This window comes from Phycodurus eques, chromosome 8 (assembly GCF_024500275.1).
Source record: "Phycodurus eques isolate BA_2022a chromosome 8, UOR_Pequ_1.1, whole genome shotgun sequence".
Classification (NCBI taxonomy): domain Eukaryota; kingdom Metazoa; phylum Chordata; class Actinopteri; order Syngnathiformes; family Syngnathidae; genus Phycodurus; species Phycodurus eques.
The window spans coordinates 17,613,762-17,637,429 of NC_084532.1; the positions used below are offsets into that span (position 1 = coordinate 17,613,762).

The window sequence follows — 23,668 nt, forward strand, 5'->3', positions numbered from 1 at the left end:
GCTGATTAAAACCTGAAAACATATTTTATTGTTTATTGTGGGGGGAGAACACTGTGCTGGTAAAGTCTATCTTCCCGATCGTTCTTTGTCACGCCTTTTGAACATGAAGTGTGTACGTGAGGTGTCGCCCAAGCCCACAGTACTTTCTTCTATGTCAATATTGTGCTAAACACACCCAAACATGGTCTTGTAAGGTCTGTTGTAGAACCATATTAAACTGGGTTTAGAGCAACAAAGCAATTGTCCCGACATCAATGTTCCTAAACAGCTTTTTTAATTATTCTTATTGTTATTATTATTATTATTATAGGCTCATTTTGCCGGTGTGAACAAACAAATAGGTAGCACCCTGTTTGGATAGAGGTGACAGAAAGTTGTAATGTTTTTGGTGACTATCAAAGCAATCACAGCAAGCAGCATCTTCAGCATTATTTACAACAGCCCTCAACGCATTGTCCCATCATACATTGATATCAAATTAATACAGGTTGCCAGTTATTTATCATTCACCACAATCTTTTCCAGAGGTTCATCTCTGTAGTGAATGTGTCCTGCAGTAATTCATCATTGCTTGTCGAGCATGCAGAAAAAGCAGGGCAGCCTTGACTTCCAGATCATTCTAAAATAATGTGTTGTGCTGTGTACTCACTCACCTGTATTAATGTTGACAAGAACAGTTTGTTTTTTTGCGTGCTGTGAGTACGAATGCTATACATCAAAACGTGCAAGCGCAACGCTAAAGTGGAAACTTAGTTTGCTTCCTTCCAAAACCAATAAAAATACACTCCATGAAAACTGTGTTTGGAGTTTTTATCATTGTCATTGTGGTTATTTTATTTGTGCCACCTTTCTTCATTCACACATTATATTATGAGATGCCCTATTCTTGTTACCTAAGATTTTTATACCCAAAAAGAGGGAGTTGAGATTTAGGGTCAAATCAGTACATGTTCCTATAAATGCTAGATTATTATGTTGCATTTACAGGAAGTCCGCCAGTTACGACGTACTCGACCTACGGCGTTTCGACTTTACGACGCCCGTGCCTCGTCTGCCATTTTGTCCCAGCACCATAGTGTTTCTGCTTAGCTAGTGCATAGTGCTTGTCTGCGTTTGTGCTCTGGGAGTATCATTGCCTTTTTCGCCCTCCTTTTTTCACACTCTCAGCAGTAATGGTAAGTACAGCATCTTATTTTTTTTAATTGTATTTTACTTTCTTTATACGGAGTGTTAACCTTTCCTGCTACGGTCACCTGACCGTGGTCGGGAGAGGCAGGGGTTAACTCCCTTCTCTCGTTGCACAACTGAGGTGGGTGGCGGCAACAATAAAGGCACAAAGCACCGATTGGCTGCTTTAATGGCTTTATTAGCTCCTCTCCACATTCAACGTCAACGGGTCCTCCGCTAATCGCTACTCTTCCCCGGTCACTGTCACTCCACTTGCTACTGTAAACCTTCCTCCTTCGCAGTCCCGTCTCACTCACACATCGACGCACACGCCCACACACACTGAGCTTGCTGTCACAATCACGTGGGACAATACCCGTAACAGAAGTATTTCGCCGTAAATTTCCACTTTAACGGTGAAATCCGACTTACGCGGAAATTCGTCTTACGTCGCCAGCTTTGGAACGGAACTCGTTCGTAAATCGAGGACTTCCTGTATATTTCTGCCAGCCTTCAATTGTGCTGGAGCCTATCCCAGTTGACTGTGGGCGAGAGGCGGGATACACCCTGAACTGGTCGCCAGCCAATCATAGGGCACATATAAACAAACAACCATTTGCACTCACATTCACACCTACGGGCAATTTCAGAGTCTTCAATTAACCTACCCTGCATGTTTTTGGGATGTGAGAGGAAACCGGAGTACCCCAAGAAAACCCACGCGGGCACGGGGAGAACATGCAAACTGCACACAGGCGAGGCCGGATTTGAACCCAGGTCCTCAGAACTGTGATGCAGATTTTTTCTGTGAAAAAAGTGTCAAACAAAGGCATGCGCAACGAAGTTCCACTACTGTATGAAATGATATAATGAGGTGATTATACTTTAGTATGGTTCCACATTTTTTATGGCCCTCTTAGGGAAACCACAAAAGAATATGAATCCTGTGCAAGAACTTGTATTTGACAAAATTGTGAAATGAAAGCAAACATTTTATATTCCTGTCATTTAAATAAAAAAAACATGAAGTTTTCAAACCTGCATATTATTGAGTGCCTTTAATTTAACAACACAGACATTGCTTATCCTTATGAAATGACAGTGCTATGGCATACAACACATTACCATTCTGACAGTTAAATCACTAATTTGATATATTTAAAATATGGGTATGGTTACACAAATATTCAATTTTAGAGGTTCAGAAATATGTTCATCAATGTAACAATAATTAATATTACATTCAAGTTAAGACAAAATTAAACCCCTTCCATAACTCATATATATATATATATATATATATATATATATATATTAGAATGGAAGTGACAATTGTAATTCATACGATGATCATGTCTTTAAGCTTTGTGATTTATATTTAGATTCTATTAAGGCAAGCCTGGTTAGTTTTTGGTCACTTGGAGAAAAGATGAAGATGGCGCCAGGCGTGGTCGTGCTCAGCAGAGGAAGGTGAGGTCGCTCTTCTTGCAGCCAACCTGGCAGCACACTGTAGTCAAGATATTGTTCATGTCCCGTCTGGTCAAGTCCGAGCCTGGGTGGTTTCTGATGCTTGGCAAACTTTCCAAATTCTTCTCCTCTCCTGTGGGCACATCTGGATCAACAATACACAATTAAGGCCAAAGAATCCCTCTGACATCACAAAATCACTTGCATTACATACAATATTATGGTTGTTGTTGTTGTTGTTGTTGATTTACATACACGTGCCGGACAGAGTGGTTCCATCTTGTTCAATTGAGGTTGTTGTTCCCATTAAAAAGGACTCTAATGACAAAGCAGATTTCCGCTATGCAATTTGTCTTGGTCGGTATCCTCTTCATGATCACTCCAGCTGATAAGACTAACTGTGTTTGCTTTTGTGTAACAGACTGAGAGATCTTATAATCTTGATATGTGTGCTCTTGTGGCTTAATGATGTAGACAACAGGGCTTGTTCTGCCCACACACGCATGGAAAATTCTGGATTACAAGAATATGGGCCAAAGACACAGTCAACAACACAATATAATATGGCAGAACCTTGTTTTGTGTTTTTGCAGTGGTGTAAAAGTGCACTGCATTAGCACTACTGTAATATTGAGGTTACCTTATTGCATTTAAAATTACATGAGCTGGACAAAATATTAGAAGTGCTTTTCACGGTAATTCAGTGCACTTCTACGTTGTAGTGAGAGTGTAAATTTAAACTGAGTATTATTGTTTTGATAAAGGCAGAATTTTTGATACATCTTTCTACATAGTGCTACTGTACATAATGAGGGGTCTGAATCCATTTTTAACATTGTCAAAACGTTTTCGGACGACCAATGTTCAAACAAAATAGAGCAGGGGTGTAAAATGCATCTTTGTCACGGGCCAAGTCGTGGTTGGGGTTCCATCAGAGGGCAGTTATATAATGTATTAATCATATTAATAAGTACTGTGTATATATTAATCATATGTGTAATCAAAATGTATAATTACCTCATCATATCATATACACAATTGCCCCTGCATTTCATTGTTAATGTTTTTTTAACAACACACTGAGTTGAAAATCAAAAGTCATGGAAAATAGTGACGGTCAATATAAATGCAGTTATTATTTTCAGGAGGGATATGGTGGGGGGTTGTGGTTGTAATCATGATAAAAAGTGAAGAAGATTTGCAATTTTCCTCGAGATTTTCTGCCAAAATGAAAAGAAGAAATCTATCAATGCAGAAGCAATAAGTAAACACACTATTTGCTTTTTACTGGGCCTCCCCAAAAAAGTATGTGGTGGACCAGATCTGGACCTCAGGCTTAGAGTTTGGCACGTGAAAAAGTGCAAGCAGGTGTAAATAAATCAGCAAGCAAAAACATACAATCAAAAGGAACGTAGTTTTTACTAAACTAATAATCATGGACATTTAATGAAGAGCTGATATGTCTGAAGAAAAAAAACTAATGCATTGGTTCAGGGCAAACAAATAACTAAATCGTTGTCTCACCATCCATGTCTGACTCAGCGAGGACTCTCCTCCAGCGGGATCCTCCACAGGTGTACACGACAGCTCTCAGGAACTCTCGGCCGCACAATTTCACCGCCTTGACCTCAGCTCTTGCCCGGCCCAGACACACGACGGCACACAGCAGCAGAGGCAAGACCACCAGAGCACGCATCCTGGATACCTAAACTGGTTTTTGTTTTGTTTTTTAAAGTACAGCTGATGCTCTGAATGGGATCTTGTCCGTGTGTGGATGTTGCAACACACTTTGACTGCTCCGTCTGCTCTCCTCACTATATACCCATCCACCTTTCTGTTGCAGGATGCCGAGTATCCCTGCACCTCCCACTGACTGCTCCTTAGCCCATCCCAGTCATACACATGCACGTTTACAAGGCCACCCACTGTTTCCGTTTTTTGGCCACTTTGGCCATTTTTAGCGGGACCATCACCGCCAAATGGCAGTCAAATTAAATGAGGGCAACCTTCTCTGCTCCAGGTGATTACGTAGTGATGGCACTGAACTTTAGTGTGCTGCATGGCTAATTAGGTGATGCAAAGTGACCCCCTCGCACACTCAAGCAGATGTTTGGTGCATTTAAACACTTAGAAAGCAAGGATGTCCTCTACTTTATAACGTTTTGAACCGCATGAGAGGAAAAAGTCAATGTTGACAGTCCATCAGCTATGTCATTACAGAGCTGTTGATGGTGCAGTGTGATAGTCCGTATGACATTTCAGTATGATTATTATCAGCAGACCCACTCACGGTGTTCATGCTGTCATACCATGATTGCTTAAAAAAATGGCACAGTAATAAAATGTGTGCAATATATGTAAAGTGGGGCAGCGTGGTGACCAAGTGGTTAGCACTTCTGCCTCACAGTTGAGAGATGATATATTCTCCCCATGCTTGTGTGCAGGTTTTCAGCAGGTACTGGAGCGTCCACATTCCCAAAGAAATTTAAGATTCCAAATTGTCCATAGACGTGACTGACTGACTAGACGTGACGTGACTAGTTGTTCGTCTATGTGCCCTGCGAATGACTGGCGACCAGTCCAGAGTGTGCCCAGCCTCTTGCCCAAAATCAGCCGGGATAGGCCATGGCTCACCCGCGATTCTAATGAGGAAAAGCGGTAAAGAGAATAGACAGCTAAAATAAAGAATTCCGTAATAATGACAAAACATAGATGTGCAAAATGATGATCAAGTGTCAACACTCGGGACGAATGCAGTAATAGTGATGCAACGGAAGTGCAGGAAATGAAGACAAAGAAAGTTTATGGCAATGGGAAAGAAGCAGTTGCGGTGCTTTTGGCGTGCAACGATTAATAGCGCCAACCAGAGGGAAGGAGCTGGAAAAGGGTGTTGGTGATGTCTAGGGTGAGATACCCTCCATCCATCCGTTTTCTGAGCCGCTTATCCTCACAAGGGTTGCAGGAGTGCTGGAGCCTATCCCAGCTATCTCCGGGCAGGAGGCGAGGTACACCCTGAACTGGTTGCCAGCCAATCGCAGGGCACACATAAACAACCAACCATTCGCACTCACATTCACACCTATGGGCAATTTTAGAGTCTTCAATCAACCTACCATGCATGTTTTTGGCATGTGGGAGAAAACCGGAGTGCCCGGAGAAAACCCTCGCAGGCAGTGGGAGAACATGCAAACTCCACACAAGCGGGGCCGGGTCCTCAGAACTGTGAGGCAGACGCTCTAAGCAGTCGACCACCATGCCGCCAGGGTGAGATACGTTCAAGACATTTTTGCCTGACCTTTTGTTCTCATAGTGTTATGTCATTAAGCGTGTGTAGAATCACACCCATTCTTTTCTTTCCAGTCTTGACTATTTGTTGGAAGTCTAATTCTATCCTTCTTCGTAGCAGCACCAAACCAGACTGATGGATGACCAAAGAACTGCTGTGACTGACTGCTGTGTACAGAGTCGGCTCAAGGCACATGTGAAATAAGAAGCTGCTTGTCTACCCTCTTGGGAGGCCTGCAAAAAGCAGGAAGAATTTGTTTTAACATATTAAAGAAGCAAAAGAGGGAACAGAAACATCCAAATTAAATATCTAGCTTTAAAGTGTAAGTAGAAGTCAAACATGTGTGGCGCCATGGTGGAGGGATGGGGGCCCCAAATCAAATTCTGCTTAGGGTCGCATAAAGGCTTGGGCCAACTCTGGCCGTGTAGAAGTGCCTCAACAGCTCTTGTGGCAGGCTACACTTCCTCAGTAGCCACAGGTTGGTGCAGAAAGCACCTCTGATGGGCCTTGAGTTGATGAAGTGATATAGGTCTCTGCACCAGGTCCAGAGAGACTTGTAGTTCCCAGGAACGTGAAGACATTTGTATGCACAGATGAGAGATACAGTATTTCATCTTTTGTTAGGTAGGTTATTCAATACTGAACTGAGCAGTTCTTGACCAAATTTCTGTAGTTTCAGCAATCTACACTGTTAACATCATTTCTGCTATACTTGGGAGGTCTTCTGCAGTACTCATGGGTTAAATCGTAAAAATATATCTATCACTACACTGATTATCACATGGAAGACAGTCTACTTCAGGGTTGAAATACATATATGCCCGAAATATGTCATTTACAATCGTCCACATACTTAAAAACATTGCATTATAGTTCCCATTACTGCTTTCAAAGCTTTTACTATCCATTAAAAAAACAAAACAAATCTCTTATTGCTAGTTCATCAACAGAATGCATTGGGTTGCATAATATTCCTACTTTACAGGGAGACAATGTGTAGCCTGTGTGGGCAAACATGGAGTCAAATTGATCATGCTAATATTGCCAGGATTTGATGTACTCCTCCACCCTACTTCTGAAGCTAACTCTTTGTATTTGATGTATCGGCAGATAAATATTTAGTTGCTTTTTTAAAAATAAATATTTCACTTATATTTTATAATGCCTTTCTGATAAATTTGGAACTTATTTTTATGACAGTCAAAACATGACATCGAATAAAAGCAAATGAATCTGTGCTCGGGGGATTGTTTTTATCTCGCCGAGACAATCGGTCGCCTGTTTCTCTGGGAACTAATGTTGGAACAAGTCATGACGACCAAGTCACGACACGGCCGTTAATGTACGTGTGTTTTATCTCATGGAACCGGAATATGTATCATCCATAATGTTTGGCTAAACGGCAGTTAAGATAGAGACCCTCACCACAATAGCTGACAATCAGGTGCCACTCACTGGCAGAAATAATGGTTAAATAGCCACAAAAATTCTATAAAGCCCCCCAAAAGTGCTATGAAAACAAAATACAAAGATTACATCTGCAAGTGTGTAAAATAAAACTCACAGATTTGACCAATTGTTGAACATCCAAACTGTCTAGTAAATATTTTTCTTTCAAAGATGTTTACAGAGACTGTGCTGTTGCTACTAGTCTGTCACTCATATCCATTACCCTAAACTGGTATAGTATTCATCAATGATGGGAAAATCTTTAGTTTCTAGATTGGAAAGCACTCTTGTTTACAGCAGGTGGAGAGAAATAGGAGATAAAAGCAATGGCTGTCTGAGGTCACGCATCAGTGGTTAAATGACGCATTCAAGATTATTGCAAGTCACTCAGGACCTTCTTTTATTCTCTTTTATCTCAAAACTATATTGAATTACAATTATGTGTTTTCCAAACATTTATCTATATTATTTACACAAGTTTAAAAAACATCACATAAATGAGTCTTAAAAAATGGGTGGACAAAATGTCTTCAAATCATATTGCTGTCAGTTCGATTAAGTATATAGTACATTTATCCCAAAAAATTGGCGGCACGGTGGACGACTGGTTAGATCGTCAGCCTCACATTTCTGAGGACCGGGGTTCAATCCCCGGCCCTGCCTGTGTGGAGTTTGCATGTTCTCCCCGTGCCTGCGTGGGTTTTCTCCGGGCACTCCGGTTTCCTCCCACATCCCAAAAACATGCATGAATTGGAGACTCTAAATTGCCCGTAGGTGTGAGTGTGAATGGTTAAAACAAATTTAACCTCAATTATGAATGACCTGGCCCATCTATCCGTTCTGAAAATAAAAAGTGGCCATTGAGCGGGAGGGAACTGAAAAAGAGACTTCCAAATGTCCAATGGTGAAAAGGGCTTCTCTCCATGTAATATGTGTGCGCGATGCACCAAAAATACCCCAGACACCATAGACTATTTTCACGCTATATGGGAGTGCACACCAATTCAATGCTTTTGCTCTACGGTTAGACAGAAAGTCTCGTATATTTTGAATTTCAGGATTCCACTTTCCCCAAGATTGTGCATACTTGGCGACTTAAGCACAAGCGACCTCCCTAATAAATATTCACAATCATTACTTGTCGCATTAGCTACCGGTAAGAAAACAATTCTATTAAACTAGAAAAACAAACAAGCTATTAACATCAATCACTGGCTAAATCTCATCATAGAAGAATATATTACGTTAGAAAAAATATCATCAGAATGAAAAAAATCAATTACATATCCACGTAGATAGCTGGTCACGCTTCCTCAACATGCTAAATCTAGACTCTTGATTCCTTTGCCTGAGTCGTGTGCCATCTGACAATAACAAGACTATTTTGTTAGTGTAAAAGTAAACTTTTGACTTCTGTATTCCTTGTTGTCAAGGTAGTGTTATTATTCTATTTGTCATTCATTTATGTACTTGTGTTGTTTTTTTTTCTTTCTCTTTTTTCGTTCTCACATTTTAGACCGATTTGCATGGTGAAAAGACACATGCATGCAGTGGGGATCTTCTCTTCTTGTCCCTGTGTTTGTGGTTCAGGTGTCTGTTGGGGCGGGACTTTCGTCTCGCCTTCCCGATCTCGGAGAGGGGGGGTAACCACAGGATCGACCTCCCGGAGAGCATTGATGGTGTGATGGTGGACTTGCCCATGTTCCGTGGGTGCTAGGGCGGTGCCACCTGGTGCCCGCCTGGGTCCCCCATTTTGGCTACTGGTGGAGGCGGTGGGGTCCCCCCTGTCGCTCCTCGGGCCTGCTTCCTCCTCTTCTCTCCGTTCCTTGCGTCCCCCTGCGGTAGCCTCTTCCTCTTCTCCTGGGGGGGGGGGGGTCCCCTGCGGGCTGTGGGGCCTGCTGTGGAGACACTCGGGGACGGGTAGTGGGTGCTGGCCGGAATGTGGGGTGGGGTAGTTTGTTCGATTTGTTCGAAGAAACTCACCCCTGGGACCTTTTGGCTGGGTGTGGGGCCACTCACTTATTTCGACAAATAACTCATGAATATGCAAATTGCTTGGGTATCCCCTCACTCACACTCTCGTCCTATAGACTTTTATAATTTACATAGTCACTCCCACCACACTTCAGTTGTACAGCCAGGTTCATGACCCTTGTTCTGCATGCTTTTTCTCCTGTCCTTGTCCTTTACTTCCCTCACAGGGGGTAGCACTACTGCCCCATACAACACTCATATCTGTTTTTTCATTGTTCTGGATATGTAATGATTTACTTTTCTCATCTTGTTTGCAAGTAGTGCTTTGTCTTTTGTCTTCTTCGACTGATCGACTCTAACTCTCAATAAATATCAGTTGTAATACTATGAAACAAAAGCGGCAGCTCAAACCCCCCACTGCGACACAATAAAACTGTTCCGACATAAAAGGGATACAGATCCTCCATTCTGCTTGACCTAACAGCCGAACAGGACACACACACAAAACATATATAGATTAAAAATGTAGAGACTTTCTTCAATCCGAACGCGACCCTTTATTCCTCTCCAGGCCTGCAGGTGGCAGTATGGTGCAACGAGAGCGAACCTGCAGTCCGCCTTGACGGCTTGGTCCCGAGAGAACTTCTTGTTTTGAAGGATTATTAAGCGAGTTGACGCGCTAGTGTATTGGATTACTCCGACATTCGAAAGACTCCAGCTCTTGCGCTTCCAATGTAAGTCTCGTTATTGTCATTTAGTGCGTTCTTGCGTTAACTTAGGAGGTCCCCCTCCCCCCCCCGGCTAACTATTTAACCTCTGCTAGGTGAGATAGCACAGCTACTACGGCACCAACCAGGAAGTGGGTGTCACTGCTGTGTGTAATCATGTCGATTATCGGTCACATTTTACTTCAAAACATGATACGTTAATACGCAACAGTAAATGTGCGCTACGTAATTGAGTGTTGAAACATTTACAGTCAACTCTGCATGCGTGCTGTTACTCCCAATTTAGTTGTATTGGGTGGGGTAATGGTTTACCATCCTGATTTCACTCAGTCCTCGCAATATGCGTTCAATTTCCACTCGGTCTCTATATGTGCCCTGTGATTGACTGACGACCAGTCAGGCTGTGCTAAAAGCACAAGTGAGGCTCATCCAACCATGTCATCATTTTGAGTTTGTAAAGACATTACTGTCCTGTATGGTAATGAACTAGTACTAAATACTACATCTCATCATTGACCTGTTTTTGTGAACTAGACCCACCATGGAGCCTGTGATACACCGAGTTCGGCACAAAGTCTTCTGGAGCCTCAGTAGAATAGGACTACTTCCCTGCAGGAACCACTCTGGTTGCGCCGAGCCTGCTGCTGCTCCTACCTCCCATCACACCAGGCAAAGGAAACCCCCACTCCTGGTCTCTCGTCTGTATCAGCCGTCAAACCTGCGTGACATGGGCCCTGAGAACCGAATGCAAGGCGAAGTTACCTGTAAGAGTCAGAGGCTCATGCAACAGGCTGGCCTCATTTATCCTTCCAATCCAGGATGCTACTACTACCTTCCTGCCACTGTGCGCTCCATGGAGAAACTGGTGAGATGTAATCATGTTGAAGAGATTATGATCTTATTGCACTGTATTCCTCAGACTGTACAACAATTATTGTAATATAAAATTGCCAAAAGAAGAACATGTTCCAAAACGATCTATGAATCTCCATCACTGGGGTAGATTCTGCCCAAATTATATTTTCTCAAGAAAATGTAGCAAAACTGTAAAGAGTTTTCCTTTAACAATATGTTTATGATTGTGGTGGTTGTTTGGAGTGGTGTTCAACTGTTGCTAACCAGAATAGTCAAAAAGTGAAACATTTGTTTTATCTTTTCCCACATGCTTTAAACACATTTAACCTTATTTAAAAAATAAATTACAGTTGTGCTCACAAGTTTAAAATACCCAGGCAGAATTTATGATTTCTTGGCCATCTTTCAGAGCGTGTGAATTATAACACAAAAGCTTTTCTTTCACTCATGGTTAGTGCTTGGGTGAAGCCATTTATTATCAAACAACTGTGTTCACACTCTTTAAATCATAATGACAACAGAAACTACACAAATGACCCTGGTCAAAAGTTTACATACCCCAGTTTTTAATGGTGTGTATTGGCCCCTTTAACATCAATGACAGCTTGGAGTCTTTTGTGGTAGTTGTGAATGACGCTCTATTTTCTCTGATGGTAAAGCTGCCCATTCTTGGCAAAAGGCCTCCAGTTCCTGTAAATTCTTGGCCTGTCTTGTATGAACTGCACGCTTGAGATCTCCCCAGAGTGGCTCAATGATATTGAGGTCAGGGGACTGAGCTGGCCACTCCAGAACCTTCACTTTATTCTGCTCTAGCCAAAGACTGGTCGACTTGGCTTTGTGTGTTTTGGATTATTATCATGTTGGAATATCCAAGTACATCAGCTTCCGGGCTGATGAGTGCAAATTTCCCTCTAGTATTTTTTGATAACATGCCGCATTCATCTTGCGATCAATTTTGACCAAGTTTCCCGTGCCTTTGTAGCTCGCACATCCCCAAAACATCAGCGACCCACCTCCATGTTTCACAGTAGGAATGGTGTACCTATCATTAAAGGCCTTGTTGACTTCTCTCCAAATGTAACGTTTATGGTTGAGGCCAAAAAGTTAAATTTTGGTCTCATCACGCCAAAAGATTTTGTTCCAGAAGTTTTGAGGATTGTCTCTGTGCTGTTTGGCATATTGTAAGCGTGATTTATTTTTTATTTTTTATTTTTTTTGTGGCATTAGCGTAGTAATGGCCTTCTTTTGCCGATTCGACCATGCAGCCCATTTTTCTTCCAAGTGCCTCCTTATTGTGCATATTGAAACAGTTGGTTGATAATAAATGGCTTCACCCAAGCACTAACCATGAGTGAAAAGAAATGTTTTTGTGTTATCATTCATATTATATGAAAATTGGCCAAGAAATCATAAATTCTGCCAGGGTATGTACATTTCTGAGCACAACTGTAAACATACTTTTGATAGTATACCTTAACACCTCTTCTCGCTCTCTGGGTCACCCAGTTTTCTAAATAAGAAACAAAGTTGTTCTTGCTTCAAGCTGTTTCTTTGTCACACCCAGTTGAAGTTCACTGTAAAACAGACACACAAACTAAAAGATAATTTTTTTTGGTATATTTAAACACCAAAATGTTCGACCAAACCATAAAATCCCGTCCGACAAAAGTCCACTAGCTTCAGGCTAACTTCAAATGGGAAAGGGCATATACGGGTTAGGAAAAATTCACATAGATTTTGTGGCAATTTTAAACATTCAAACGCCTTCTACTTTAACACAACATACAACAATACTCACAAGCATCTGCTCTGTGGGAACAGTGACTATTATTGGAGCTCAGTTGGACTTGGGGACCTTCTCTGCCACTTCTTCTTGCTGTTAAAAATGAAGCATCTCTTCCAGTGGACCTCAGTGTTGCAATGTGGTACTAATTTTTAAATTGGTGATATCTCAAACAGTGTAAAGATTATTATTATTATTTTATTTTTTTACATACCATTTGATTGTAGTATTAGTCATATACATTCAAACAGTTTAAAATACATACCCTGGGAAAATTGTTCGGTAAAATTGTATTTGTCGACTCGATCTCTTCTGGCTTGAAAGTATACATGAAAGTTATGAAAGGTTAAAAGAGGGTGTGTGGAGAAGAAAAGCTGTTTTTCCTTTTGTACATTTTGACTAATAGTTGTGTAAAATTATGAATGTCCATCCTCGATACAGGCATTTCAAATGTTCAAAATGTATAGTTGATTAGAAGGCTTGATTGTGCTAAAAGTCACCAAGATCTTTGATAGAAACAAGGTATATTATTTTACAAATTCCTCGAATCACCAGGTGAAAGTGATCGACCAGGAGATGCAGCAAATCGGTGGGCAGAAGCTGGACATGCCCAGTTTGTGTTCCGCTGATCTCTGGAGAACCAGTAAGCGTTGGGACTTGATGGGAAAGGAGCTGTTCCGTCTGAAAGATCGCCACGGTGCCGACTACTGTTTGGGACCCACGCACGAGGAGGCCGTGACCACTCTGGTGGCTCACCAGAACACCCTGTCTTACAGACAGCTGCCTCTACTGCTGTACCAGGTTAGTTTGGGCATTTGGGGGGAACATTTTTTTATTTTTAGGGTTGTGGATAAGATGGAGCCTATCCTAAACGAACAATTACTGTCGAACTCCACATTTTTCAAAGCTTTCAGACATTTGAAAAAAAGTCAATCATAATAAGCAATACCTTATTTGTGCTTTTTGCCTTCAACAGATTACCCGCAAATTCCGAGATGAGCCGAAGCCAAGGTTTGGTCTCCTTCGAGGAAAGGAGTTCTACATGAAGGACATGTACTCTTTTGATGTCAGTGAGGAAGCGGCTTATGAGACCTATGAATCTGTGTGTCATGCATACACTCGGGTCTTCGCACGACTGGGCCTACGTTGCGTGCAAGTTCAAGCCGACACAGGGAACATAGGTGGAAAACTCTCGCATGAGTTCCAGCTGCCTGCAGACATTGGTGAAGACAGGCTTCTGGTCTGCGGAAGCTGCTCCTTCTCTGCCAATGTAGAGACAATAGCATCTGACAGAACTGACTGCCCACAGTGCAAAACTGGTACCCTTACTGAGTCCAAGGGCATTGAGGTCGGCCACACTTTTTACCTGGGCAAAAAGTATTCCGACATGTTTAACGCCAGGTTCAGCAATGCCCAAAACAAGCCAAGTATTGCGGAAATGGGCTGCTATGGCCTCGGGGTGACGCGTATTCTTGCTGCAACCATCGAGGTGTTCTCAACAGATGAAAGTATCCGCTGGCCAGGTCTTCTGGCCCCTTACCAGGTTTGTATTTTACCCCCCAAGAAGGGCAGCAAGGAGGTTGAGGCAACTGGTGTGGCTGAAGAGCTCGTTCACACATTAGGCCAAACTTTGCCTCATTTGAAAGGTGAGGTTGTTCTTGATGACCGCACGCAGATGACCATCGGCAAGAGGCTGAAGGACGCCAGCCGGCTGGGTTACCCATATGTCGTTGTGGTTGGACAGGGGGCGCTAGAGGACACACCCAGGTTTGAGGTCATCTGTCAGCAGACTGATGAGACAATGTTTTTAAGTAAGGATGAGCTCTTCTGTCTTTTGGGAAAAGTGGAAATTGCATGATTGAACTTGGAATTGAATTGTCTATAATGTTAATGTATTGAAGAGCGTAAAACTGACGGGGGGGACTGTACTTTTATGACTGAAGGGAAATCATGTAGAAATGTCTACCATGAGTCATGAAAATGTATCTTTCTCGCTGAAAAAATAACAATATGGCTCACAATATGCTGGATTGCCAATATACCCAAGTAAGAAAATGTGTTGCCTTTACTTTCCATTGAATAAAATGGATTGGTTTTAATCTCTTACCTTTAAAAAAAAAAAAAAGAAAATTAACTGTATTAATGAGATGGGAGAAGGAATGAAAGCTCTATTTTTTTACCCATATGTATAAAAAAAAATTTAATCAATGAACTGCTACATTTTATTTCTGCGTGTAACAAAAACATTTTGAACTGAAAAAATATGCTTGGTTGAAGCTACTGTCAAATAAAATGGTCAATGTATATTTGAGTCCTCATTCTCAAAACTAAATGGAAATTTAATTTATCCACCTGTAGTGAGACAAAAATGCCATCTGCTTCGGTGTTCTGTCATAATTTTATCACATGGAATGTAGTCAGCTGTAAACTTGAATTCAAAAAAAATATTTCACTTAACTTTGCAAAATATGGTATATTTTTGCTAAATAATAGCCAACTGAAGTATTTTGTCTGATTGTGACTTTTGCACTTGAACCTCAGTCAACAGCCTTGGAACATCAGGGCTGTAGACACCATCTTCATGTCACACATGATTGTACGCTGTCATCTGTAGGACATGAACAATGTTTTAAATATAGTTCTTGAAGTGTTAAATGTTCTGTTTCCTTGAGAAACTTTTCTTTTCTTGGACCTATTCTTAGTTTACCAAGTGGTGGTGGAATAGCTGGAGAAATCTTGGCGCTAGGTGTCGCACATTGAAGGTCACAACGCATATTTTAAGTGACAAAAAAAAAAAAAAACTTTGTTACAAGAATAAAGGAATTGGCTATTTTTGCAATAATGATAAGAAAATCAATATAAGTAGTACCTGCCTCTTCAGCCGGTAGCATCAAATCATTCATTCATACCCTCGACAACTGATAAAGCTTTCAATTTGTGGTCTGACATTTTAAAGATAATTTGCTTCTTTTGCGCAACCAACCCCCCTTCCCCCAAAATTTATATCCTCAAATCACATCACCTAAGGTATTTATAAATGAGAAATTATGTTAAAAGTGCTATACCACACTTCCCCATCAAGCCTCCAACGACACTTATGTATTTATATGTATTATGTACAGTATGATCTAGCAGGAAAATGAATAATTACACGGATAGTTTGATCTCCAATAAAGATGCTCCTTCGTCCTTCCCTGTCTTTTGATGCCATCGCCGCTACAGTGAGTTCAGCGTGATTTTGCCTTGGTAACGACCACTTTTACAAGTTGTTGCCAAAGAATTCTACCACTATTACACAATTTGGCCCTGTGGAGGGCGAGATGGACATTTTAGAGTGAAACGGGATTGGAGGAACTGTCCAGGAGCGTATGTGTTTAAACTGTAAAATCAATTAAAAAAAAAAAAAGTTTTGACATAAAGAAATTATATTTACAGTTTACTGGAAACTGTTATCGCGTTGGGAGGTCGAGGCGGAACCGGTGGCCACGACTGTTTCCGCACGGACCATTCGGCAAGTCGTGCCGTTGTTACACGTGCACAATATGGTGCAACATTCCTATGTTTGTCACTTGTGTTTATAGTTACGGTGAATTTTTAGCGCACAAATAACCTTTGACTACTCATGGCGTCCCCCGCTATACTAAACGACAGCGATGACGATGACGTTTTCGCGGAAGCCTTCGCGCGTTTTAAATACAAAAATGCCTTCGATGAAGACACATGGGAAGAGGTAAGAACGTATTGTAACTCTCGTAACATGTGTTAATAGGACATTTTTACTTAAATATTCACATACTAAGGTGGCTAGCCATTGTAGTTCATTTATGTCCATATTTTGGGTTTGGATTAAATTTGTGAGCATGTTGACCAATTATGTAAATTTGTAAACATGACACCGGTTTGTCTTATGCAGCCCCCCCCCACGCTAGAATGTAAATGCCTATTTGGCTGATTGCAGACTTGAACGAGAAAAATGGCACCGTTGCACATAACATTATTACTGTCTACACGATGTGCGTTGTGTGATGACAATGACATTGATAAGAATGATTGATGTCGTTCTATGATGGCTCCCTCCCAGAGTACTCTGTGACCGAGGTGTACATTATTTATCTTATATATATATATATATATATATATATATATTTGATATATTCTATTTTATTATAATTATTATAAATATATGACCAACCATATGCACATTTACACATACTTGTTTAAAAACAAAATAATTTTACATAACCATTAAACTGGAGTGCCGTATGTGCTTCTGCTTTGGGCTTATTCAGGAGTTTGATAAAATACCCATGTTCATGAAAACAGTACCCGAGGAGATTGACCCCAAAGAATATCCAGAGCTAGCTCATATCCAGGCTATTATCCACGATGAAGATAGGACCCCAGAAGGTAGGTGTGCCACAAATATTATTACTGAGTGTATATGAACTGTACTATGGTAATGTGTTCGACATTAAATAAAGGATACTAGGGCTACTCGATTATGGCCAAAATAATAATAATTGCAATTATTTTGATCAAGATGGTATTCACGACTATTAGTCAGAATTATTCTTCATGTTCAGGGAAAAATCTTTATTTTTATTGCACTACTTTTCAACAAACAATATGTAACAGTTTTCAGTGCAAAATGAATCTTTAAATACGATTAATGATAGATAAAAATAAATATACCTCCAAAATAATTATACTTTACCAAGGGCTAACTGAATAAATATGCTATTTTAAAGTGCAATCACGAATTGCAACTTAATGGAAGCACATACAGTCAATGCTTAAACTGCAATAAGATTAGGCTGTAAGCACCGATTTTTCATTTGAAAATCCTTGTCAATATAGTGAATTAAGGAAGGCTACGTCTCTGTTGTTCTGGTCGATTGGTCAGTCGTGCACAGTCACACACTGCAAAGAAGTCGACAGTTGTGATTTCCCTCTGTATTTACTTCTGGCGATTTTTTTTTATTGCGGTCAGGCTAGCCGAAAAGTTGAAGTCAAGGCAGCTACTATAACGATTGTTAATTGTGTCTTACCGTGACAGGCCGCCTCTCCGTCAACGTGCTGAGAGGGTCAACTTCAAAATAAAAGCTTCGTATAGTACTACATTACACATCAATGCGGCGGCACGGTGGGCGACTGGTTAGAGCGTCAGCCTCACAGTTCTGAGGACCCGGGTTGCCCGATGACAGCTGGGATAGGCTCCAGCACGCCCGCGACCCTAGTGAGGAGAAGCGGCTCATAAAATGGATGGATGGATGGATGGATGGATGGATAGACATCAATGCCATTTAAGCTTTTATTTTGCAGTCGGTACCGGCCCCTAATGAAGCCTTAATCATGCGTTCGCCGCCTGGTGGCTGGCTGACTAGGTTGCAGGCACTGCTGCAAATGAAGCACTTTTCATATGCAGCAGTGCCTGCATTTTAAATGTAAAAAAATTGCAGATGATCGGGCTCATTTAATCGTGGCAGCCAAAATCGTGATCATGATTAAAATTCCATTAATTGTGCAGCCCTAAGAGATTCATTTATTTGATTCATTCTCCAGAAAAAGCACAAAGTTTAAAGAATGAGGGCAATGAATTTTTCAAAGAGAAGAACTACCTAAAGGCTATCGTGGCATACACAGCCGCTTTGAAGAATAAATGTGGTGACCAAGACCTGGATACTGTTCTTCTCACCAACCGAGCAGCGGCACACTTTCATCTTGGTACAGAATTCTCCTTTAAACACTACAAAGCAATCAATTTCCTTCTAACGAGTCAATGATTATGAGTACCTTTTTGGTTGTGATTTGTTGACATGTAGGCAACATGCGATCTGCACTGAATGACGCCGCAGCCGCAAAGAAGGTCAAACCAGGGCATCTTAAAGCCTTAATTAGAGGTATGTTGTACACTAATTAGGTTGGTGAAACAATAGTATCACCCATTGTGTCCATTTTATTTTTGTAAATCAGACAGATACATCATTATTGAGGTAGATTAAATTAAATGTCATTCAAAAGACAGTGACAGTTTCATTTGATCTAACATTATTAAAAACTTTACAGGATACATTGTGGTCATCCAGGATTGTGAACTGTATTTATACTTAAATGTGATTGTACATGTGTTCAGGTGCTCAGTGTTGCATTGAGTTGCGCAACTTTGTGACAGCCATTCAGTGGTGTGAAGAGGGTCTTAAAGCTCATCCTACAGACAAGAAGTTGCAGGACCTGAGAGCAGCAGCAGACAAACACAAGGTAGCGTCACTCCTAAAGGCAAATTAGTGTCAATTTATACTATGCAATGATTTTATTCCATTTGTTCTTTACCACAGAGGGCAGCAGAGAGAGATGCAAGAAAGGCCAAGGTCAAAGAAAATAAGTTGAATAATGAGAAAGAGGCTCTTATGGCTGCTATCAAGGTCATAAAAAGACTTCCTAAAACCTTTTAGTGTGAAGAAATATTCTGTCATTGGCTGGGACAATCCTAAAAGTTCCTCTTAAACCTCTATGTTACATCGTGTTTTTGTTGCAGGAGCGAGGCGTCAAGCTCCTCCAGCCTGTGAAGCCTCGTCAGTCGGGTTCAGATGGGGAAGATGACGACGAAGGGTCTTCGACTGCAGTAGCCGAGCTGAGCCTGGACGGTCTCAGCTCACACAAGGCCACGGGGGCTCAGGTCTTCCTGGACGAACAGAATTCGCTGCATTGGCCTGTGCTCTTCCTCTATCCGGAACATCAGCAGAGTGACTTCATTTCTGCTTTCTGTGAGAGCAACAGGTAAACCTTGTGGTACGATGTTGAGAATAGTCTGTATTTAAAAAAAATAAAAATAAAAATCATGATGTTCACAAGTTTTTTTTTGTTTGTTTTTGTTTTGCATTAATTAGTTTTTTAGATCACTTTGCCGTCATGTTTGGCGAAGAACTCCCACCGTGGGACGTGGACCGAAAATATCACCTTCAAAATTTGCAGGTTTGTGTATTCCAATTCTTACCAAATTGATTTTCCGTAAAATGTCTGTAAGCATACAAGCAATGGCCCATGTTGTTGTTTTACTGAATGCAGTTTCCGTCCCTTAAAGTTACAAAGGGATTGATTGTGAGACACTCAAAAATATTGGTCTCCTAGTGTGTTATTGTAATAAATTGCAATGTGACTGTATGCTGCACATTTTCTATCACTTGCTGTTTTCTAGTAGTTTATACATGCAAATCAGGTGCCTTTCGGCGAAATTCGCCGTTTTGAGCTCAAAATAGACAATTTCTGTGAATCGTATAGATCCAATGAGTTTTTCCAGTGTCGTATTTGTCGCACTGGTCTTTTGTATTTCCGCGTTGAGGTGCTGGGGGTCGTGGCCCTGTTTGCGGTCCCAGCGGAACCGTGAAGCACACGTAACATCGGCGACAAGAGCTGATCTGCTAGTACAGCTTGTATTAATTAGTAAACGCGCCTACAATTATTTAATTAGTTTACGGATGTTAATGTTAAATGTATTAAGCGACGGAGCGATGTTAGGGGTTATGTCACAACACTGAATGAACTCACTTCAAATTCAGAAATGGCCAATAAAAACAGAAAAATATTGTACTTAATATTTTCCTGGAGGTTGTATTTGGGATTAGCCTTTGAAGTTGGTAATAGTGAAAAATGAAGTGAAACAGACAATTTAGTCAGTTCTTTTCCAGAATGACAGTGCTTATAGAGGAGGATGCTATTCATGTGTTACAGCTTGGAGCAGGCATCAGGTGCAGGTGCAGATGGGCCGAGCTCAAGTTGGAGCCCAAAACAAAAAAGCAAAGAAATGAGGCGAATTTAATTATAATCTTAAATTTGTACTTCATGTATTTGAGCGCTGTAAACAAATGTTTTTCTGCGTGAAAAAAAATATATTTTTTGCCTTACTGTACTCTTCAGTCTTCCAGATAGCTTAATTTATGTTAAAATTTAAAAAAAAAATTGTCTGCGGGGATTCCCCCCAGACCCCCCCCCCCCTCTTAAATTTTTTTTTACCATTTTTTTTCATGCCATTGGTGTTTGCATGTCTGAGTAGTTGCAAGTAATCCACTGAGCCTGAGTTCCAACTGTGTTTTATTTGATCAGTAACCACCTTCTCACTCTGTAGCTGTTCTTTGAGGATGAGGAGAGGGAGACGCTCTACAAAGTTGACCCAGAAACAACACTTTTAAAAGTGTTGCAACACAAAAGGTAAACGTCAAAATAGTAGAGAAGGGAGGGACAGCTTTTACGAGGGAGGTCACAAAAGTTCCACGGCTGCTGTCATGGAAGATATTTCAAACCCAAACTACTTCATTTTTTGCGCTTTATTTTATTTTTCTTATTTATTCTTTAGCTTCGTGTGGTGGGTTTGTAACAGATAAACAATCTCTTATGGTGTAAAAAAAAAAAAAAATCCTTACTTCTGTACCAGGCCTTTGGCTCCAGGGGGTTTACTTCCAAGGGGAAAACTTGTCATTTGTAGTTTGGACTTTGAATGCGTATACCTTTTGTGACATCAGTCCTCAAACTTTTCTGACACATCTTGTAAAATATAAAGTGTGCCCTGTATTTTTCACACTCTTATTTTGTAGCATAACAAGAACTAACCTGATATATACTATAATTAGTTGGCCCTATGCAAAACCCTTTCAATTAAATGTAAATATTCCTTTGTTTGCACTTCTCTTAAGGTCTTAAATTTATTTCTTTGTCAAATGCCAATTAAAACTTGGCTGGGTGTGTGCAAGACTAAGACCTGTAGCAGGAAATAAAACCATCATTCTCATACTTTAATTATATTGTGTGTCATCTTTCTTTCATGGAGTAGGAGAGGAGTTAATTTAATGATAGGTGTCGGTCTTGCTGATCATGCATTAATTATTAGTCAGCCGCTACATTTCCTTCATGTAAGGTTGTACACCATAAAGAGCAGTGGTTCTCAGCTGTTGTGATTGATACCAAAATAGTGACTCATTACAATAAAGTACTTGCAAAAAGTTCATCGATACAGATACTGAAACGATACCACAGCAAAAATGTAACACATCAGGAAAGCAGTGGAATGCGTGTGTCCGGCTTTTGCTCTTTTCCACACACAAATATATCATTCTATAAAAACACCAATGGCATTTTTGAGAGGCTGTTTCAATAACGCGGGGAGTTGCATTTGCACTGCTCCAGTTTTCTTTGGCTCTGCACTGCTATTCAAATGGGTTTGACGTCACGCCGAAAGGATATTGCTAGTCAGGATGTCCATAGCCAGAGGCTGTGCTACACTGTGTTTATTTATGGAGATCCTTTCCCTTCCTTAAAATGTTCTGTGTGGGAACTAGGTGTCGTACAGTACAAGGGCATACCAAATACGAATGCTTGTTAAATATTTCACTGTACAGGGTGTCGTTAGTTAACAACAGTTCCGCTCCTACGGCGGCGACGTAACCCAAATTTGTACATATGTATATTGGAATGCGCCGTAGTCTATCACCAAACCTACACTAACGCGGTAGTAAAGTCATGATTACAATAAATATTTGTATGGAAAAACACTTCTAGCCGTAAATATAAAACAATGAAATGAAAAACAGTAAGTACAACAGTAACAGAGTGTGTGCTTCTTGTGCTGGATGATAAAGTAACTTTACGCCCCTAGGAAAACCTTTTGTGCGCTTTTCGTAACCATGTTGCAAACTAAAGACCCGCTGCAATTTTTTACTAGCTGTCCGCGACCTACCCAAAATGGCTCCACTGCCTACTTTAGGCTCCCGACCCACCAGTTGAAAATCACTACCAGAGGATATTATCCTGCCATAATTCTGACTTCCTTGCTCTTGACAACGCACTCTCTGTTTTGCAGGTTTTTTGTCAAGGTGGGTACGCCCAGGTTCATCATTTTGGTGAACGGCTCGTCATTCTGGAAGCAGTATTTAACAGGAAAGAAAATGCAAGCATTGTAAATACTTTAAAAAAAAAATATGATTATTCTATATGGAAATTCTCTCACAAGCCCAAAGACTTTATTTGCTGTAACAAAATTGGCTCTGTTGTGGGAATGGGAGGAAAAGCCACAGTCGGGGTCACCAACCCTTTTGAAACCGAGCGTTGCTTCTTTAATACTGATTAATGCAAGGGGAAACCAGTTTGTAATACACACTTCCGAAATGTGATCGGATTACCTTTAATTATGTTATTATTCATAATTATATTCATCGATGTAAAGACACGGCTCATGTTAATGAATGATCACTATTTATCAGCAATGATTTTAAAAGGTAGGAAAGGGATAAATATCAATATGCAGCACCTTATTTCTCCACATTTCTGTATGCTTTTGCATTTTCAAATGATCATGTCTTCAACAGTCCTTGGTAATTACAATGTCCCATCGCTGGTGAGTATAGATCGGGCCTGCGGACTACTCATGTGGTCCTTGGGGTCTATCTGGTGCCACCATGTTGGTGACCCCTGGGCTACATTATGATAGGAGCTCTTTAACAACTCGTTGTAGCTTCAGCAAAGCATTTCTAATGAAAACCACACTCAGTATAATATAGAGCTTGGCCAAGGTCAAGCAATTATATGTATACCGCCATACAATTGGGTCTAGAAGTACCGTATTTATGCCATGACAGCTTTTATGATTTTACTAAATTGATCTGAAATAAAACAAACAAGGTATGATTGGAGTAGACTGATTTTTCATTTCACATTACACAATTTCACATTCATCATTTAAAGATTATAGCCTTTTCCAGAGTACTATTGTGAATAAAACTATATTTTTCCATTCTTAATAAATTGCTTTCAGTCAATGCCTGGCAATTAGTCTGGAGGCCACATCTCCATTGGATGGAGACCAGGCTACTGACTGGGCCAATGAAGAATATACAATTTATTCGCTTATGCCTATTGATGTTGGTTAGTGCAACTGTCTTTTTCTCGTACTTTTGACACAATGGAAGCATT

The 23,668-nt window shown here is 40.7% G+C and overlaps 3 protein-coding genes across 6 annotated transcripts; 2 read left to right on the top strand and 1 right to left on the bottom strand.

The window, feature by feature from the left end:
- Nucleotides 1–2,499: 2,499 nt before the first annotated feature.
- insl5a (insulin-like 5a) lies at nucleotides 2,500–4,496 on the bottom strand. Its single transcript, XM_061684586.1, has 2 exons — nucleotides 4,159–4,496; nucleotides 2,500–2,779 (listed from the first exon to the last, which is right to left on the bottom strand). Exons 1-2 carry the CDS (start codon nucleotides 4,328–4,330, stop codon nucleotides 2,625–2,627), a joined length of 327 nt encoding a protein of 108 aa, XP_061540570.1. The 5' UTR covers nucleotides 4,331–4,496; the 3' UTR covers nucleotides 2,500–2,624.
- A 5,224-nt stretch (nucleotides 4,497–9,720) lies between these two features.
- Nucleotides 9,721–15,013, top strand: pars2 (prolyl-tRNA synthetase 2, mitochondrial). The gene is made up of 4 exons (XM_061683813.1): nucleotides 9,721–10,077; nucleotides 10,606–10,936; nucleotides 13,265–13,510; nucleotides 13,686–15,013. The coding sequence occupies exons 2-4, from the start codon at nucleotides 10,613–10,615 to the stop codon at nucleotides 14,565–14,567; spliced, it is 1,452 nt and encodes a 483-aa protein (XP_061539797.1). The 5' UTR covers nucleotides 9,721–10,077; nucleotides 10,606–10,612; the 3' UTR covers nucleotides 14,568–15,013.
- Nucleotides 15,014–16,237: 1,224 nt separating this feature from the next.
- On the top strand, nucleotides 16,238–23,372 carry ttc4 (tetratricopeptide repeat domain 4). Of its 4 annotated transcripts, none has more exons than XM_061683726.1 (10): nucleotides 16,238–16,439; nucleotides 16,999–17,116; nucleotides 18,272–18,433; nucleotides 18,532–18,609; nucleotides 18,843–18,967; nucleotides 19,045–19,131; nucleotides 19,245–19,486; nucleotides 19,597–19,681; nucleotides 20,832–20,914; nucleotides 22,560–23,372. In XM_061683726.1, exons 1-10 carry the CDS (start codon nucleotides 16,332–16,334, stop codon nucleotides 22,657–22,659), a joined length of 1,188 nt encoding a protein of 395 aa, XP_061539710.1. In that variant the 5' UTR covers nucleotides 16,238–16,331; the 3' UTR covers nucleotides 22,660–23,372. The 4 variants fall into 4 exon arrangements, with proteins under 4 accessions (XP_061539710.1, XP_061539711.1, XP_061539713.1 ...); XM_061683727.1 differs by having other exon boundaries at nucleotides 19,045–19,077; XM_061683728.1 differs by having other exon boundaries at nucleotides 16,370–16,439; nucleotides 17,033–17,116.
- The last annotated feature ends 296 nt before the right edge of the window (nucleotides 23,373–23,668 follow it).